Raw genomic sequence first — 19,582 nt, 5'->3', positions numbered from 1 at the left:
ACCGACCCCAGCCACCCCGAGGGGACAGGGGCACAGGGGGCTGGCACTGAGGGACGGCTGCTGGGGGGACGTGTCCTGGGGCTGCTGGTGCCTGGAGAAACCAGCCCAGGGTGTCCCAGAGCTGCCTCGTGTGAGGAAGCCAAGCCAGGGTGTTCCTGTGCCCGTGTCTGGGGCAGCTGAGCGTGGCTGGAGCTGGGGCTGTTCCCACAGCAGCGCTCAAGGAGGGCACAGGAGCTGCTGCTCCAGGCACCGGGACCTGGAACTTGGGTCACAGTCCGGTTTGGGGTCTCAGGTCAGGTCCAAGCCAGGGTGGGAAACCTTTTCTTTCATCTGCGTGAGTGGCCAGGGGCACCTCCTGGGAGGTGCTGGTACCTCTGGCTGTGCCAGCTGTGCCAGCTGCTGTGCCATGGGCCCATGTCAGCCCAAAGCCCCCTCCCCTCTGAGCCCAGCCTTGCGGAGCAAAGCCAGGGATGGGAATTGTCCTGTGGCTGAAATCAGACACACCCAAATTCCCTCAGCGCCTTCCTCAGCGCTCTGCCAGCACCACCTCGGGTGGCCCGGGCTGTGCCACCGCCCCCGCCCGGCCTCCCGCCCCACAGAGCCACAGCAGCCTGAGGAGGAACATCTAGAAGCTTTATTTCAACCCTTTACAATAGTAAGAATCACAACATCAAGTCAGGAAATGTTGCTAAGGAGACGACGCTCTTACAGCCCCCGGGGAGGGGAGACACAAAGGCAGAAGGAACCGCTGGGCTCCCCCCGGGCCGGGGGCGCTGCCCGGCCCCGGAGCTGCTGTCTCACACCCAGCACTGACCTCCCCTCCCCGGCCCCCGCCTCCCCCAGCTCGGCAGGGACAGCGCGGTCCCCCTCCTCGGGCACGCCCTGCAGAATAATCCTATGACACAAAATAATAATAACACGTCACATTTAGAGAACACGTCACGCGCTGCTCGCGCCTCACAACAGCCCGGTGAGGTAAAATTGAATCCCCCCCACCTTTGCAGATGGGGAAACTGAGGCAGAGAGGTTGAGTGGCTTCCCGAGACCACGGAGGGAGCCGAGGGCCGGGATCGCCCTCCGGGGCGCTGCCCCGAGCCCTCCCGCCCGGCCGCACGCCCCCACCCGCGGTCACTGCGCTCGCTGCCGGCTCGGTGCTCTGCGGGAGGGACAGCGGGGATCGGCAGGGGCGCGGTGCGGCCTCGTGGGTGACCTCGGCCGGCGGGACCCGTGCGAGCGCTGCCCGGGCCGGGCTCAGGCGGGGAGGGAGGAGGGAGAGCCGGAGCCCCTCAGAGCCCTTTCCATGCTGCTGCTGCCGCCCGGGGCCTCTCCCGCCCCACCCGCCGGCTCCGCGGGCCACCAGGCCTTGGGGGACATTTCCCCTGAGCCTGGAGGCCGCTCGGCCCTGGGGACATTTCTCCAAGCCTGGAGGCCGCTCGGCCCTGGGGACATTTCTCCAAGCCTGGAGGCCGCTCGGCCCTGGGGACATTTCTCCAAGCCTGGAGGTCGCTGAGCTCCGCCGCGGCCGCTCGGCCTCAGCCGGGCCGCGGCTCCGCGGGGACTCGGCCCTGCCCTCAGGGCAGCCCCGTCACCCCGAGAACGCCACCGACACCAAGCTCCAAGAAAAGCAGGAATTCTGCCTAGACACGAACACGCGAGGGCCCGGGCCCCTCTCACACACCACACTACGCGGGGACAGCGCGGGGGCAGCGTAGAAAAACTACATTCAGTTTGCGGCCGGGAGCCGAGCGGGAGCCGCGCCCTGGGGCGGCCGCGGCCTCGAGCCCACGAACTCGGTTACTTGAATGTCGCTGTTTAACAGTACAAAAAGCCCAAAGAACTGTGTGTGTATGCCACTGATATGCCGGGAGGCGCCGGGCTCCGCCCGCTGCCGGCCCGGGGAGGCTCAGCCCCGCCGGGATGGAGCTCGCACCCGGCCGCGCCGCTTCCCCCAGCCCTTGGGCAGCTCAGCCCCTCCAGGGCACCGCTCCTCGCCCCGAGCTCTGCAAAGCCTTCGCCAGCATCCTGCCCGGAGCCAGCCACCGGCGCCCGCCTGGCCCCGCTCAGCCCCTGCCCAGCCCAGAGCCCCGCAGTGCGCCAAAGCCGGACGGGAACGCGTACATTCAACTTGCATCTCATTCAGAGCTCGGCTCCTGCTTCCCCCCGGGTTTGCTGCCTCCAGCCCTCGATGGAGCCACCGGCGCCCGCAGCCCCTGCCCCAGCAGCGTTAAGGTCTCAGCACTACCCAGCTCATCCCACCTCTCCAGACAGGAAACTAAAGTCATTCCCAGCACACACGGCTCCTTCCCAGCCTAGCAATATGTACAGCCGCTTCCTCAAAATAAAGTTAAAAAAGAAATCCGTATTAAAACTGAAGCTGTCCTAGAAACACCACGGCAAACTAGTGTATCTGGATTTAGTTCATCAGCTAAACACAGGCACAACAAGTGTTAGAGAAGTGGCACAGAAGCACGGGCCGGGGCTCAGCTGGGCCGGGGTTTGGGCAGGGACAGCCTGGGCACCGCACGCAGCCACCGCCGCCCCGCGCTCGGGAAATCATCGGAAATTGGAGAAAAGCAGCGCAGGGAGAAGGTGACGTCACTGTCCCTTTGCAGCGGGGCAGGGCTCGTTTGATTTTTGCAATCTCAGAAGATAAAGTGCAATGTTGCCACTTGCCTTCCTCCTGCAGTCCCTGAACCGGGACCGGCTGCCTCCCTTCGCCCGGGGCCTCGCCTGGGCACCCCGGGAATGTCATCCTGGGGCACCTCGGGAATCTCATCTGGGGCACCCCGGGAATGTCATCCTGGGGCACCCCGGGAATGTCATCCTGGGGTATCCCGGGAATGTCATCCTGGGGCACCCCGGGAATCTCATCCTGGGGCACCCCGGGAATGTCATCCCGGGGCACCCCGGGAATGTCATCCCGGGGCACCCCGGGAATGTCATCCCGGGGCACCCCGGGAATGTCATCCCGGGGCACCCCGGGAATGTCATCCCGGGGCACCCCGGGAATCTCATCCCAGGGCACCCTGGGAATGTCATCCCGGGACACCTCGGGAATGTCATCCCGGGGCACCCCGGGAATCTCATCCTGGGGCACCCCGGGAATCTCATCCCAGGGCACCCTGGGAATGTCATCCCGGGACACCTCGGGAATGTCATCCTGGGGCACCCCGGGAATCTCATCTGGGGCACCTCGGGAATGTCATCCCGGGGCATCCAGGGAATGTCATCCTGGGACATCCCGGGAATCTCATCCTGGGGCACCCAGGGAATGTCATCCCGGGACACCTCGGGAATGTCATCCTGGGACATCCCGGGAATCTCATCCTGGGACATCCCGGGAATCTCATCCTGGGACATCCCAGGCCACCAGAGGCCTGGGGTGCCCCAGAAGAGCAGCAAGACAAACGCGACATCTCAGCCTCCGCCGCCTCTTTGGTTGCCCACGAACATCTCCACCCAGCACAAACTCTGCTCCCTGCCGGCTGTGAGCCTGGAGCTCGGCTCCAGCCCTGCCAAGGCCACCCTGGCTGCTCTCAGGCCGGGAACCAGGAGGCTCCAGCCTGGGAACCAGGCTCCAGGCTCACCGTCCTGCCCAGGGGCTCACCCTGCTCCTCTCCTCTCCTTCTAATTTTCCCTCAATTCAAGTGTTGGAAAAAAAATCAACCAAACCAAAGGCAAGGCTGCCAAGCTGAAGCTGGTGTGTGGAATTTAGCAGTACAGAAAGAAGGAAGCGTCACGGGAGGGCAGTGATATATACCGGCACCCAGGGAACGAGCAGGGCGGGAGCGGGGCCGCCTCCAGCTCCTCCTCCGAGCCAGGGCCGGGGGCTGCTCCGGGACACCGGGACACAGGGAGGGCAGGGAGCGACGGCACGGCCGCCTTCCCCGGCCGGGATCACAGGGATGCGGAGGGGAGTGGAAGGTGGGGAGGGGGAGGAGGAGGAGGAGGAGGAGGAGGAGGAGGAAGGGAAGGGAAGCACTGGGAGGTCTCTGGGTATATATAACCGCCCCTTTCAGGTGCAAATCTGCATCGTTTAAATTTGTAATCAGATGAAAAAGCACTTATGAAACTACCAGACGACTTTGATGCAAACTAGTACATTTTAATGCCATTTTATTAGAAACCATGCAAACTTTAATATAAAAAATACAAGTGCAATAAGAATCTTTGTGTGTAAATACAGATTCCGGGTTATCGTGTCGTTGTTGGCTTCCCAAAGAAACACTCCCACAAGCACGAGAAGCTGCAGGCTTCCCTCTGTCCCCTCCTGGAGCAGCCCCCCTTAGCACACGCCTGGTTCAGTTCTCTTTGATCCCAGTGTTTTGTTATTCTGCTTGCCTTTTTTTTTTTTTTTTCTTTAAATTAGTTTGACCACCCAAGAACACTTTTCTTTTGTTTTAATTTATTTACATTTCGTTTCTTTAGTGTCATTTGAAACGAGGAGCTCCAAGAGTGGTTCGATCTCCTTCCTAGTCAGAGCTGCGACTCCTGGCACCAAGCCTGCCCTGCCGCCCCGGGATGAGCGCTGCCCTTCCCTGCCCCTGCAGGCCCTGCTCATCCCGGCGCTCGCTCGGGTCCCCCATCATCACCCCAAAAACCACACACCCCCACACGCTCCCCACACCCCCACGGACCTGCTGCAGCCTCGCAACTCCCGGCCCTCCTGCTCCTCCAGCCTCGGCCCTGGAAAAACGGGAGAAATGCCAGGGCTCGGCCGTGCCGTTAATAAATAAACCACCTCGGCAGAAGGCGCCCGGGGAGGGCTCGCGAGCATCAATTAACGCATCTCGAGCATCAATTACACATCTCGAGGTCAACACAGGCTCCACCTGAGCTCTCACAGCAAGTTTGCCCTTTACACATTCCTGTGCCTTTCGTTCCGGACATGGCTTAATCCCATGAACTCGCTCCATCGTTTTAAAATATTAAAAAGAAAAAACCCCAAACAACAACAAAGAAGTTACAACGGCTGGATATGTCAGTAAGAAGCCAGCACGGCAGCAGCGGTTAAATGTCCCTACTCTCCTACGGGTCGGAAAAGAAGGAAAGAGAAAAGGAAACTTAGCACGGGTTCGAACACCATAAATCATCAACACTTCGTCACAAAGAATAAAAGGTTCAAGTCAACAGTTAAAACAGCCTAACGAGTGTGGAGGGGATTTATCAGCATCCCACAGGCGGCAGAAACTGAAGCGGCGAGAAGGGAAGGGGTTAAAAAAAGAGACAGAAAGAAAGATCACAGCTTATCCCTGTTAACTCGGCCTGGCCTCGGCCCGCCCGGGGCTCTGCTCTGCCCGCTCGGCCCCGAGGCGCAGCAACCCGAGAGTCCCCGGGCCAGCGGGAGGGCACGGAGAGGGATGGAGGGAGGGATGGAGGGAGGGAGGGAGGATGGAGGGAGGGGAGCCCTGCCCGGCCCGCCCGGCCGCCGAGGGACCCCAGCCCGGGCGGGGCCGAGCGCTCCGGAGCGGCCCGGCCCAAGAACATCGTCCCCTTCCCACCTAAAGCCAGAGCCGGGATAAGAGAGCCAAGCTGGGGTCCCCGGGGCGCGGAGCGGGGCCGGGGGTCACAAGCCTTGCTGGGAGGGCGCGGCCGGCGGCGGCAGCGGTGGCGGGGAGGCGCCGGAGCCCGGGCTGTCGCTGGCGGAGGTGCTACGCCGGGGGCAGGTGCTGCTGGAAAGGGTGGGGGGTTTGGAGACGACGATTTCCGCTCCGTGGTCTGTTCGAGCCTTGGCCTTCGCACGGAACGTCAGCTTGTGAGACTCAATCTGCAGCGACACAAGGGCAGGGGACAAGGGGACACGGGGAGAGGAGGAGACAAGGGACAGGAGGGGAATGGAAGACGATACCATAATGTCATCATTAGATGCCTGGAAGATAAAAGGCAATTTTCTGAATTAAAAGAAAGGCACGACAACCCTGCAGACGTCGCTAGCAGCGGTCGGGGGCTGCCGGGCTCCCTCCCCCGGGCTCCCTCCCCGCCGGCACTTACTTGTTTCTTGGATGTGAGTGTCGAGGCTCTGCATTTCCCTTTGGTCGGCGGTGCTGAGGGCGGCCAGGCCCGGCCCCACGCCGTTCTCCCGCAGCGCGGGGCCCGCGGGCGGCTCGCCCGGCCCCGGCCCCGCTCCGTTGGCCGGCGGGAGCTGCGCCGGCTCCGCGCCGCCCTCCGCCTGCAACGACAGCGCGGGCACGGGTCAACAGCCACGCCAGGGACGGCAGGAGATGGCAGCGGGAATCTCCGCTCCTGGGAAAGCAGATCCTGCCCGGCCCTGCGGGGTCTGACGGACCCCGGGCCCTGGAGCTCCTCCGAGTGCCCTCGGTCCCGGAGCTCAGCTGCAGCACAGCTGGGCAGCCTGAACAGCCGGCACAGGGAATGCCAGGGACAAACCCCCGTGTTCTGGCATGGGGTCACGGCTCTGACACTGGATCATGACCTGGGGACACCCAGAGCAGCTGTGGCTGCCCCTGGACCCCTGGCAGTGTCCCAGGCCAGGTTGGACAGGGGCTTGGAGCAGCCTGGGACAGTGGGAGGTGTCCCTGCCATTGTAGGGGTGTCACGATTTTCCTGAGCACAATTCCCAGCTCCCTGGGGCTGTGCCAGGCCCACACATCCCTCAGGGAGGGAATGTCCCCTCCCTGGGCACAGATGTCCCTTTGCTGCAGCCAGACCCGGAGCGTGCAGAGCCGAGGCTGGGGACAGTCTGTGTTCTTGTGGGAGGAGGGATGAATCAGCCACGAGAGCTGTGCTCTGTTCTCACCCCCACAAACAGGGCTGAAGGACTGGGCTGGACAGACCCCTTCCAGCTCAGGGCATTCCATGGATCTGTAAATGCTCCCAGGACTGACAGGTGCTCTCCCCCAGCACAGAGCACGTGGATCTCAGCAGCTTTCACTGGGGGTGAAGGCCCCTGCCAGCCCTGTGCTGGGCCATGGCCACTGCCACCCTCTCTGCTGGGCTCACAGCCTGCAGTGATCCCTGCCCTCAGGTTCCAGGAGGAAGGATGGAGATGGGCAGTGCCAGCCCTTGGGAATGCCCTGCAGGGTCAGGCACCCGAGGTGGGTCCAGCTCTCTCCTTTCCAGCCATCCTTGTCCTGGGCTCCATCCTCCCCCTGGGCTCCATCCTCCCCCTGGGCTCCATCCTCCCCCTGGGTTCCAGCCTCACCCAGGGCTCCATCCTCCCCTGGGCTCCATCCTCCCCTGGGCTCCATCCTCCCCTGGGCTCCATCCTCCCCCAGGGCTCCATCCTCCCCCTGGGCTCCAGCCTCACCCAGGGCTCCATCCCCACCCTGGGGTGCACAGCAGAGGCCTCACAAGCAAGGAGGCTGTGCCAGGCTGTGCTGGAGGAGCTGCACAGCAGGAGCACAGCAGAAGGACCAGAACTGGACCAAAGCCATTCCCTGGCTGTGCCAGATCCCTGCCCTCACCTTGACGGCTCCTCCGGCCGGCGAGTGCCCCACGTTGTCCAGAGATCCCACTTTGGCCTGGGCCTTCTCCTTGAAGTTCAGCTTCTGGTTCTCGATTTTGACGTCTCCTCCCCCTGCAGGGACATGGAGCAGGGCTGAGTTTGGGGAAGCCCCCAGCAGTCCCACCCAGGAGCCCTTGGGGACCCTTTGGAGGAGGGACAGGACAAGTTCCACAGTCACTGCCTCAGGAAAAGTTCTGGCAGACCAAAGCTGGTGATTTCCAGCCGTGCCAGCAAACAGGGCCCTGGGGAATGCTGCACATCCAGACAGGCTGGAGAGATCCTCCCTGGATCTGCTCCTGAGGCTGCCTCCTCCAGCAGAGGTGTGAAATGCCACCCCCACCGTCCCTCCCTGGTGCCAGTCCTGTCCCTGTCCCTGCCCAGCCACCTGTGCACTCAGCAGTGCCAGGGCACCTCCTGCTCCTCTGTGTCCCTGCCCTCCTCCCCTCCTCACCCCTTCCCCCTGCTGCTCCAGCCCTGGCATCCCTGGGCAGCTCCTCTGGCACACACCTGCAGGAGCACTGCAGGAGAACGTGGGGGTCACAAACAGGGCTCAGAATTTTAGCAAGATTTTTCCAGAATGGAATAGATTGCAGAATTAGATATAAATAGATTCCTCGATATAGATATAGATATATAGATACAGATGATATAGATATAGATAGAATAGATAGAATTAGAAATAGATAGATTCCCATTAATCACAGAATCCAGAATGGGCTTGGAAAGGACCTTAAGGATCCTTAAGGATCATCCCAGTGCCACCCCTGCCATGGCAGGGACACCTCCCACTGTCCCAGACTGCTCCCAGCCCTGTCCAGCCTGGCCTTGGGCACTGCCAGGGATCCAGGGGCAGCCACAGCTGCTCTGGGCACCTGTGCCAGGGCCTGCCCACCCTCCAGGGAACAATTCCTTCCCAGTCTCCCACCTACCCCTGCCCCCTGGCAGTGGGAAGCCATTCCCCTTGTCCTGGCACTCCAGGCCTTTGGAAGTAACTTCTTCCCTTCTCAGGCTGAACAATCCCAGCTCTCTCAGCCTTTCTCCCAGGGGAAATGCTCCATCCCTCTGGTCACAATGCTGCCTCCTTTACTGACAAACCAGTGCACGAACCCACGGACTGGAATCCTGGATCCTAAGGATGATTCCAACCCCTGCAGGGACAGGGCCACCTTTCCCTGGCTGCAGTCCACATCCCAGCAGCTTCTCCAAAGCCCAGCTCAAGTCTCGCTAAGCACAGCTTTGCCTCCCAGGCACATCATTAAACCCTCAGCTCTGCTCTGGAAGCCTGGCACGGTGCAGACCCAGGGGTTTGGTGCCACAAAGGCAGCCGAAGCCTTGGCAGGGTGGCAGCGCTCTCATCAGGCCTGGACAAGGCGGCGATTGTCACTCGCGGAGGTCGCGCCCGTGGCAGCGCGTTCCCAGCGCCGCGAGCACGGAGCGAGGGGCTCCTGCAGGAGGGAGTGCCCTGCTCCCACCTGGCATCTGGGCACCTGCAGGGCACTGCCAGGGGGCAAGGAGCAGCCCGAGAGGCTTGTTCCCAGCCGGGCACTGAACTCTGGCCCTCGCGCCAAGGCAGCGCTCCCGGCTGGAGAAACGTCCCCAAGGGCCAGCCAGGGGCTCTGAGCTGACCATCAGCGCCAGGACACTGAACTGACCATCAGCACCAGGACACGGAACTGACCATCAGCACCAGGACACGGAACTGACCATCAGCACCAGGACACGGAACTGACCATCAGCACCAGGACACGGAACTGACCATCAGCACCAGGACACGGAACTGACCATCAGCACCAGGACACGGAACTGACCATCAGCACCAGGACACGGAACTGACCATCAGCACCAGGACACGGAACTGACCATCAGCACCAGGACACGGAACTGACCATCAGCACCAGGACACGGAACTGACCATCAGCACCAGGACACGGAACTGACCATCAGCACCAGGACACGGAACTGACCATCAGCACCAGGACACGGAACTGACCATCAGCACCAGGACACGGAACTGACCATCAGCACCAGGACACGGAACTGACCATCAGCACCAGGACACGGAACTGACCATCAGCACCAGGACACGGAACTGACCATCAGCACCAGGACACGGAACTGACCATCAGCACCAGGACACGGAACTGACCATCAGCACCAGGACACGGAACTGACCATCAGCACCAGGACACGGAACTGACCATCAGCACCAGGACACGGAACTGACCATCAGCACCAGGACACGGAACTGACCATCAGCACCAGGACACGGAACTGACCATCAGCACCAGGACACGGAACTGACCATCAGCACCAGGACACGGAACTGACCATCAGCACCAGGACACGGAACTGACCATCAGCACCAGGACACGGAACTGACCATCAGCACCAGGACACGGAACTGACCATCAGCACCAGGACACGGAACTGACCATCAGCACCAGGACACTGAACTGACCATCAGCTCAGACAATGAACTGACCATCAGCTCCAGGACACGGAACTGACCATCAGCACCAGGACACGGAACTGACCATCAGCGCCAGGACACTGAACTGACCATCAGCGCCAGGACACTGAACTGACCATCAGCGCCAGGACACTGAAGTGACCATCAGCTCAAGGACACTGAAGTGACCATCCCTCAGGCCAAGCCTGGGGCCTCCACTCCCAGCACCTTGGGCTGGGGACAAACCCGAGATTCCCAGGAATTCAGGCAGAGGAACTGCTGTGTTCCCAGCAGGGAGCAGGTCATTCCCACACTCCTCCCAGAAAATTCACCCAGGGGCCAGAAGGGTTTCATGAGGCAGGAGCTGCTGGGGACTCAAGGCTCATCTGAAGGACTGCAGGGAATTCCCTTCATCCTGCCACGTTCCACGAACATCCTGGGATGTTCCAGGTGCCCCAAAGCCTCTGTGAGCATGGATGAAGCTTCCTGGAATGATTATGGAAGCATTCCTGTTTTCCTTCTCAAATGAGCAGGAAAAGCAGAAATGAGTCAAAGCTGTAGATTATCTTTACAGGCAAGAGGACATCCCACATGTCTAATCCCCCTCTCTGCTCTTAAAACCACCAGGAACTGTGGAAGAAGCATTTTTTAGGAATTTCCAGAAGCCCTGGGGACATCCCCTGAAAGCAGCAAGCCCCCAAAACTATTCCAGTCCCAATCCAGGGCTGCATTTAAGGGACAAAACTTAAAGACAAAGGAGGAAATGGCAAAATTCCTACCTGGCTTATGCTTGATATTTGCTTTAGATCCACACTTGGAGGACACTTTGGAAAGGTCGACTTTCTTGTTCTGGATCTGCACCTGGGGAGACAAAAAGCAGCAGCTGAGCACAGAGAAACCCCTTCAGACTCTGGAGGCCAAAGGGCACCTCAGGCTGTGCTCTGTGAGCCTGTGTCCCTGCTCTCAGTCCTCCTGCAGATTCCCAGAATCCTGCCTGGCATTCCTGGCCACCCTGGGGTCACCCAGAGCCAGGGGCCAAGGTGAGACAGAGCTGAGACAGACAGCAGGACAGAGGGACAGAACAGCACAGGGCTGAGCTCAGCACAGCCACGGGACACAGAAGCCCTGGAACAGGACAATAAAAGCCAACCCTGCTGCCAGGGTCCCCACAGGGCTCCTGCCCAGCTGGGACACGGCCATGGCCTGGGCAGTGCCACCAGGGCTGGGGCCACCTCAGGGAGCCCTGCTGCAGGGCTGTGCCACAGCTCCAGCCCCTGCTCTGCACCATCCTGTCCAGCCTGGAGAGGAGCAGCTCCAGGGAGAGCTCAGAGCCCTGCCAGGGCCTGGAGGGGCTCCAGGAGAGCTGGAGAGGGACTGGGGACAAGGATGGAGGGACAGGACACAGGGAATGGCTCCCACTGCCAGAGGGCAGGGATGGATGGGATACTGGGAATTAGGAATTGTTCCCTGTGAGGGTGGGCAGGCCCTGGCACAGGTGCCCAGAGCAGCTGTGGCTGCCCCTGGATCCCTGGCAGTGCCCAAGGCCAGGCTGGACAGGGCTTGGAGCAGCCTGGGACAGTGGGAGGTGTCCCTGCCATGGCAGGGTGCCACTGGATCATCCTTAAGGTCCCTGCACTCCAAGCAGTCTGGAATTCTCAGAGGGATCCTGGTGCCCAGATGGAATGCACTGCTGCAGGAACCCATCCCTCTCCAAGACCAAGGCCAGGGCTGAGAGCAGCCACAGCTGGAGCTGCAGGCTCAGAACTTCTGCCCCAGGTCAGCTCACAGAGGAAACCCAAGGATTTCCTTTCCAACGTGACAAGAATTCCTTGACCACCAGCTGCTCTGGGAGTTTACTGAGAGCTCTCAGGAGAATTTGCCAGAACTCCTCCCAGGGAAGCAGGGATCCTCCTGCTCTGTGTGCCCAGGGAGGAGCCCCTGGATGCTGCAGGGGGGGCAGGACAGCCCAGCTGAGCCCCTGCCAGGTCCCACGTCCCCAGCTCAGTGACACCCTGCCAAGGTCAGTCACAGACCCTGATTTGGTTTTCTCAGGAGTGAAGTTACTACAGCTTTAATCACCAGTCCTTGCTCGCTCAGAACTGAGCTGAGATTAAATTGATTTCACAGAATGCACTTGGAAATCCTGCAGTTTGTTGCCAGCTGTGACTCCTGAGCTGAGATGAAACTGTGCCACCCTCAGGGAAGGGTCTGTTTGTAGCACTTCCAGCAGGAGCTGGGTCTGCACCTTGGCTTTGCATTGGAGAGCCAAGCACAGAGTGTGGTGCCAGAAATAAACTTTGGAGTTTGGCTCAGGTGGAGAGAGCCTCAGCTCTTGTTAGCTCTTGTGTCTCTGACCACGGCCCAGTGCAGCCAAGCCCAAGGCCAGGGGAGCTCAGGGACTCCAAACTCCTTCCCAAACCTCCTTCACCCACAGACACTGGCTGCACTTTGTGAAATCCACCTCTGTTCTGCTTTCTTGGAACAGCAACCTTGCTCAGAGCTTGGACTCCATGGTCTTGGAGATCTTTTGCAACCTCAGTGGTTCTGAGAGTGGGAAATACCAAACAAAAACCCATCCAACCCTTTTCCCCAGGAACTGAGCTATGTTTGTACTTCTGGTGGGCAGCAACAACAGCTGCTGCTTTTGGGCAAGCTCCTGGGGAATCTTGGCAAGGAGAGGAAATGGTCTCCTTGGGCAGAGGGCAGAATGGGCAGCCTGGAGCCACTGGGGCAGCACAGTGCCCACCCTGCAGTGCCCAGGCCAGGCTGGGCAGGGCTGGAGCAGCTGGGGCAGGGGAAGGTGGCCCTGCCATGGCAGGGGTGGCACTCAGTGTCTCTAAGGTCCTTTCCAACCCAAACCATTCCATGGCCATCACCTCTACCAGAGCAATCCTAAAGCTCAATCAGGAATTGTTTCTAAAGCACAACACACTTGTCCACAGGATTCCTGAAAGCTCTAACTGAAGGCACAGACCCACCTGGGAATTAAACACTGGGAATTCCATCAGAGGTGATCATCACAACTACCTGAGCAAGAAAACATCCTGGAAGAGATCACTAACATCACAGTGCTCCAAAGGGAGTGGGAAGATACAAAAATGAATAAAAGAAAAATAAGAAAGGATTTTTTAGGAAGACAGACTGAGCACTCACATCCACACTGCCTGTGCTGGAGGGCTGGGAATGCTCTCCTGGAGCTGCTCTGGGAGCATTTGGAGCCTGGAAATGAGCTTTTGGCTCAGAAAAGGCAGAATAAAGAGCTGCTTAAGCAGCAAGGAGCAGAACTGCAGTGGTGAAAGGAGAGTGTGGGAGAGGAGAAGAGGAGAAGAAAGCAGGGATACAGCTGTCCCCAGGGCTGGGAATGTCTGGCAGTGCAGAGGGAAGGACAGGATGGTGACTCACGAGCAGAAGGACACTTCACTGACACAGTTAATCAGGCAAGGAAAGATCCCCCACATCCCAGCCCCAGTGCTGAAAGAACAGGAGAGGACCTGTGAGGCTCCTGAAAGGCTGAGCAAGCTGAAGGTGAACACTGAAGTGGTTTAGAAAGCACAGCTCCTTGGAGTGCACGGGCAGGGAAGTGCCACAGCTGCCCCAGAGCTGTCACCAGTGTGGCCACAGGCACTTCTGCCACCAAGTCTGGTTCAGGCTGGGGGCAGCAGGAATAGAAACAGGGCTCAAACCCCCCGAGGGCTCCCATGGACACCAGGGCTCGAGGCCAGCATGGCCAGGTATCCTGTGGGGCATTTCCATGGGAAACAGTCCCAGAAACATGGTGTACATCATGGAAACAGCAGAGAACCACAAATCCCAAATCCCCAGAGCAGGGATGTGGGAAGGCAGCCTGGGTTCAGTGGCACAGCTGGGACTTCAGCATCTCTGGCCACCCTGGAGGGAACCAGCTGTCAGGAACCCACATTTGGTTGCCACTTGCAAAGATTTGTGGAAAACTCAGTCATGTAGAGGTTCAGCCAGCTGGACATGGATTTCCCAGGTGAAATGGTCCCCAGCTGGCTCCAGAGGCAGGTCCTGAGCAGGGTTTGTGTCACTGCACCAGGCTCTGACCAGACACCCTGGGCACCTCACAGATGTGGCAGCTGGCCATCCCTCCTCAGGAGCCCAGGATATTTAAACACCTCAGAACAAACTTCCTTGGGCTCAGGTCCTTCAGTGTCTTTGAAGCCACCCAAACTTTGCATTGCTGAACCTGCCCTGTGCCAAGAGCCCGGCCCAGGTCTGGCAGGGCAGCACAGATGTGCCCCAGTGACTGAGCCCCCAGACCATGCTGGTAGGGGCTGGACAGTGAACCTGGCTTGCCTGGCAGACACTTGGAACACCCAACACCCCAAACCAAGCTGCAGACACCACCAGATTAACTTTCTATTTTAATAAGCTCAGCCCTGCTGCCAGAGATACCAGCAGCCTTTAAATTTAGAAATTAATCTCAGCTCAAAGGTTAAGTCCCGGAGTCTTTGCCTGCTCCCAAGTCCCTTTTATGAAACAAGGAGTGAATGAGTGTGGCTCCAGCTGGCCCTGTGAGGCAGGGCAGAGTCACAGGCACTGCCAGGCCATAATGGATCAGCTCTGGGAAAGGCAGGCTCCAGGGAGGTCAGGGGGTGAGCTCAGTCCCAGGCTCAGCCACGTCCCCACCCCTGTGTGGGTCACAGCCAGCCCAGAGAGCAGGACCAGCCCTGCTGTAGCTGTACTGAAACAAAGCCACAGTTCAGCCTGGCAGCCCCAGAGAAGTGCAAGAATCCTCCAGCCTGAGCTGTGTCCAGCAGCCCTGGGGCTCTGCCACGGCTCCTGCCTCAGCACAGCACTCCTGGGGCTGGCACACCACCGCAGCAGAGAGAAGGAGTTAGCAGACACACAGCTTGCCCAGAGCCATACTTACATTCCCACCTCCAGGGACATGCTTAATATTGTCCTTGGAACCACACTTGGACTGAACATGGCTGTAGTTCGCTTTTTTGGAGACTATCTGGACCTGGAACGTCACAGAACGGAAACAACACAAGGGAAGAGGACTGGTTAGAGTTGTCATTCTGCAGGGGCACAGGGCTCTGGGGCACCAGGGACCCTGAGCAGCTCGACCAGTGCTGGGGGAAGCCACCAAGGAGGAGAGTGAGAGACAGTGAAGGACAGGAGGCTGCACAGACAGTGTTAGTGCCAGGCTGGGAGCACCCGGGGACAGACCCTGCAGAGCCCTGGGGTGGGCTGGGGTGGCACTGCCCAGGGCCTGGGACCCCCCTGAGCAGGGACAGCCAGCCCAGAGGGACAGGATGGCACTGCCCAGGGCAAGGAAACCTCTCTGGAGCAGGGAGAGCCAGCCCAGAGGGACAGGATGGGACTACCCAGGGCAAGGAAACCTCTCTGGAGCAGGGAGAGCCAGCCCAGAGGGACAGGATGGGACTACCCAGGGCCTGGAAACCTCCTGGAGCAGGGACAGCCAGGTGGGATGGGACTGTCCATGGCCCAGGAGCCTCCTGGGAGGGTTCCAGGACAGCTGAGAACTGTTCCAGAGCAGGGAGAGCCAGCCCCCAGAGGCACCACTCCCAGCACGCTGTGAGCTGCTCCATGCCCACACCTGGACTGGCTCCAGCCCTGGGTAATGTCCCTCCAAAGCCCTGGGCAGTACAGCTGGGTCTGAGAAACATTCTTCTATTGAAGGTGGAATGACCTTCAGTGGAATGAGCTCAGATGAGTCTTAGGTTAATGAAAGGGTTTCTCCTTCACACTGACTCAGATTAGGGGTGTGAGAACGTGGTTGGTGGTGGCTTGGCAGTGCTGGGGATGGCTGGACTCCATGATCTCACAGGGCTTCTCCAGCCTCAGGGAGTCTGTGACTTTTAAGGCAAGAGGAGTGGTTTAGGTGAGCTCTACTCACAGCAGTAACTGGGTTAGACACCAGTGTTTACAGAGGTTAGTTACAACACAGGTTTGGTCTGGAGCTGAGTTATTTACCACAGCACAAGCAAGCCCCAGCTGGATCCTGGCTCCTACAAGAGGTGAAAGCTTGGAGCACAGCAGGGATCACCCAACACTCTCACCTGGGCAGGCTCCCAGAGCTCCTCAGCCAGCTCTGAAAGGCTGCACTCAGAACAGCAGCTCTGGGAACACACCTGTGCCATGGAGTGTGGGGTGCTTCACTGACTCCCTAGAGGTACAAATCCTGCTCATTCCTGACCATTCCTGCCTGGTAATATTGGAATGAAACTGTGCCACTCCCACCTCGCACCATCCACTGGCACTTTGGAGGAACCCATCCAGTGGTGATGGCCTAAGGCTTGGAGTTACAGAGTTTTGGTACTACTGGGCTGGGAATATTGCAGGGAAGATGTGAATTCCTACATATTGTGCAGTCCTGAATGAAGCTGCTGTGAACTCAACCTCTCTGCCTCGTTACAAACTGGTTCTGTGTGTGAAGAACTGGTTTAAGGGAAACCCTCTGACTCCAAGTTACCCTGTATTAACCTGGAGGTGAAACAGGAGGACACTGCTCTGGAAAGCTCTCCAGCAGGAGTGGAGAAGGTCCCTCCCTGCAGGAATTTCCCTGGGAACACCTCAGGGTGCACGGGAGAGAAGGGGAAGTGTCTGTGCGAGGAACAATGCCACTGACAGGAGAGAGCAGGACAGCTGGAGAGGAGGGACAGTGACTCAAAATGGAAACGTTTTCCTTCATCTCCCCCAGAGAAAAGTGTGAAAGCAACTCACTTTCCCATTGGGCTGTTTGGGGACCCCCTCTTTTGCTGCCACTTTAGGAGCCACTTTAGTGCCCGCGCTGGGCTCAGAGCTGGGCGCGGCGGCGGCTGACTCTGGCCTTTTCTCTACCTTCCCCTGGATGGAGACAAAGGGATGATTTCAACCAGCAAAAGCACAAGTGTGGCCAGGAGCACGGGAACACGGCTGGACCTGCTGCAGAGCTGACCCAGGAGAACTCCTTGCAGGCTCTGATTCCCAGGTCAAGGACAATCCGTGCCCAGGAGCGGTGACACCGAGGGCACGGCAGTGCCCAGCCCAGGGCACTTCTCAAAAAGCTCCTGGTGCCCTTCCTCGGGATGCAAGCCACCCCAGGACAATGATCCTGCCAAAAAAATCCAACCAAATCCCTGGGGAGCCCAAGAGCAGAGCAGGAGCAGCTCCTTCACGTGGAGGAGGCGGTGCAGGTCTGGGAGGTGAAGACACCCAGGGCAGGTCTGGGGCTCTGGGGGCTCTGCTGGACACACACCCTGAGCTCCCAGCTCAGATTCCCACCCAGCACACTGCCCTCAGCCTTGGAGCTCAGCAGCTCCTTTGGTTTTTATCTACCAAAGGGCAGGTGCACCCAGAGAGTCCAGCTGAGCAGAAAATCAAAGGAAAATTCACAGGTTTCACAAAAATTTAGCAACCCGAGGATATCCATTGTTTTGGTAGTTTAGATGCAGGGAGTGCAGCAGGACCTGCATTTTTGGGGGGGCTTAGCATAAATTTTGTATTTCACTAACCTAAAGACCAGTGAACAAAAAAACCCCAACACTACAACAATTCTCAGACTCTAAAACCAGCTCAGTGTAAATAAGACTACAAAAAGGACAATTTGCTTAACAAGGCAATTGTTAGGATTTAATAACTCTATGAAAATATTTAGAAAATCAAGGACAGTGCAATTAAATGCAAATGAAAGTCCCCTGAGCTGCTGCACAGCCAGGAGACTGCTGGCTCTGAGGATAAATCCATGCTGTATCGATGCTGTCTGGGACACACAACACCCAGCCAGGAGTGCCCTTGACTTTAATGTGCCTGAGAGCAGATTAAAGCTCTCCCAGCATGGAACGTGCTCCCTTGGCAGCAGATTAAAGTTCTGGGCCGGGTTATTCAGCACCACAGAGCTGCAGCAAAGAGAATGGAAAGATCTGTGTCCCACTGGGGGGGTCACAGCCCTCTGGCTGCTGCTGACACACGTGGCCAGGCCAAGGCTGGGCTTACACAACAGCTAAGCAGGGCTCTGTGCTCCGCACAGCCACGCTGTTCAGTGCTCAGCAGGTGGATCCCACCTCTGTCCCTTCCATGGGACCTGCTGATGGTGGAAGTGCCACCTAAGGGCATTAAGAGGCAGCGAGACCCCCAGGTTTCCTCTCTGGTAATGGTTTTCCAGCTCTACCCTCTCCTCATGCCCACCACTGGAATCCCAAAAGACTCATTTAACGTCAGCTTCGGGCCTGATGAGCTGGGCCTGGGAAAGGTGCTGTGCAACCCACATTTCCCTCATCCTAGAGCACTATTCCACTTCTGTACGGCTCCTTACGGGCAAAGGGCTGGACTACGGACAGGCCTGAGGGCGGCACAGGGTGTTCGTGTGCCAGGCCCTGGGGCAGGAGAGCAGCACTGGAGCTCTGGGCTCCCGCTCTGGGGCAGGGCTGGCTCTGGGGGGACCCCGCGCTCTGCCCCAGCAGGACCCAGCGAGGAGCTCGAGAGAGCAGCGAGGACACAGCCACCAGCCCAGCAGAGCCCGGCACGGAGCCCGGGCAGGCGGACAGAGCGGGGCTCACCTTGCCCCCGCCGGGCTGGTGCTTGATGTTGTCGGTGGAGCCGATCTTGGAGCGGACGTGGCGCAGGTCGGGCCCGGCGGCGCTGGCGGGGCGCGGCGCCCGGGGAGCGGCTCCGGCGCTGCCTTTGCTGCCCGCGGCCTTGGCCGGGGCTTTCTTGGCGTCCGCCGACACCGTGGAGGCCGTGGCGGCTTTGGGAGCCGTGGCTTTGGGCTTGGGCCGGCTGGGGGCCGCGCCGGGCACGCTGGAGGCCGCGGGGGAAGGAGTGGTGGCGCTGCTCTTGGTGGCACCGCCGGGAGCGCTCTTGGGGCGGCTGGAATCTGCTGTGGGATGGCAGCAGTCAGGAGGGAAGGGGGGAACAGGGCTCAGGAGCTGCCTCGGTCACACACCCCCAGCACGGGCTGGGACTCAAAGATCAGCTCATCCCAGCCTGCCACGGCAGGAACCCCTTCACTGTCCCAGGTGCTCCATGTCCCCTCCAGCCCGGCCTGGGACACCGCCCTTCCCAGAAATGTACAGGGACCCCTCAATGACCCCAGCCCCAGCAAAGGGGATTTGATTCAGACTGAGGAAACAGCCCCAGGCTGTGCCAGGAGAGGTTCAGGTGGATATTGGGAATATTCCTTCCTGGAAAGGGCTGTCCAGCCCTGCCACAGCTGCCCAGGGCACAGAATCCCCATGGCTGGAGGGATGTGACATCCAGGTGGATGTGGCACTGGGGACAGGGTCAGGGGTGGCCTTGGCAGTGCTGGGGACAGATGGGCTCGATGGCCTTGCAGGCTTTTCCCAGATGGACTTCCCTGAGTCCAGGTGAGGAGGGAAGTGAGCGGTTACCTGAGGGAGACTTTGCAGGGGGTTTCTTGGCATCTGCCGGCTTCGTGTCTGTCTTGATGGCTGCCAACACAAACACAGCGGTCAGGGGAGATCCCTGCAGCATTCCAGCCTGGAACCAGCCCAGGACTGCCTGCTCTGTGTGAGCCCCTGCCTGGGCAGCTCCTGCTGCCACCACAACCCCCTGGTGTTTGGCAGCCAAAGCACCAATCCTTGTCAAAGGATCCTCGCTCGGTGACACCACACACCGGGGATGGGCTGCATTTTGCTTCTCCTCACATTAACTTCCTGAACCTGACAGCATTCACCAGA

At 59.4% G+C, this 19,582-nt stretch overlaps 1 protein-coding gene across 8 annotated transcripts in view; it reads right to left on the bottom strand.

Annotated features, from left to right (window-relative positions):
• Positions 1 to 619: 619 nt before the first annotated feature.
• Positions 620 to 19,582, bottom strand: part of MAP4 (microtubule associated protein 4) — a 60,248-nt gene continuing 41,285 nt past the window's right edge. For 3 of the 8 annotated variants that reach the window (XM_041470229.1, XM_041470230.1, XM_041470226.1), the window contains 8 exons: positions 19,274 to 19,333; positions 18,443 to 18,762; positions 16,629 to 16,751; positions 14,809 to 14,901; positions 10,694 to 10,775; positions 7,425 to 7,537; positions 5,992 to 6,169; positions 620 to 5,869 (listed from right to left, as the gene is read on the bottom strand). In XM_041470229.1, coding sequence (XP_041326163.1) covers positions 5,862 to 5,869; positions 5,992 to 6,169; positions 7,425 to 7,537; positions 10,694 to 10,775; positions 14,809 to 14,901; positions 16,629 to 16,751; positions 18,443 to 18,762; positions 19,274 to 19,333 — 977 coding nt within the window. In that variant the 3' untranslated portion in view covers positions 620 to 5,861. The remainder of the gene's footprint in view (positions 5,870 to 5,991; positions 6,170 to 7,424; positions 7,538 to 10,693; positions 10,776 to 14,808; positions 14,902 to 16,628; positions 16,752 to 18,442; positions 18,763 to 19,273; positions 19,334 to 19,582) is intronic. The other 5 variants (XM_041470225.1, XM_041470231.1, XR_005955375.1 and 2 more) reach the window with 4 other exon arrangements.

The sequence above is a fragment of the Pyrgilauda ruficollis genome, unplaced genomic scaffold (assembly GCF_017590135.1).
Source record: "Pyrgilauda ruficollis isolate IOZ18807 unplaced genomic scaffold, ASM1759013v1 scaffold242, whole genome shotgun sequence".
Lineage (NCBI taxonomy): Eukaryota > Metazoa > Chordata > Aves > Passeriformes > Passeridae > Pyrgilauda > Pyrgilauda ruficollis.
This window is presented reverse-complemented; position numbering and strand designations above follow the sequence as displayed.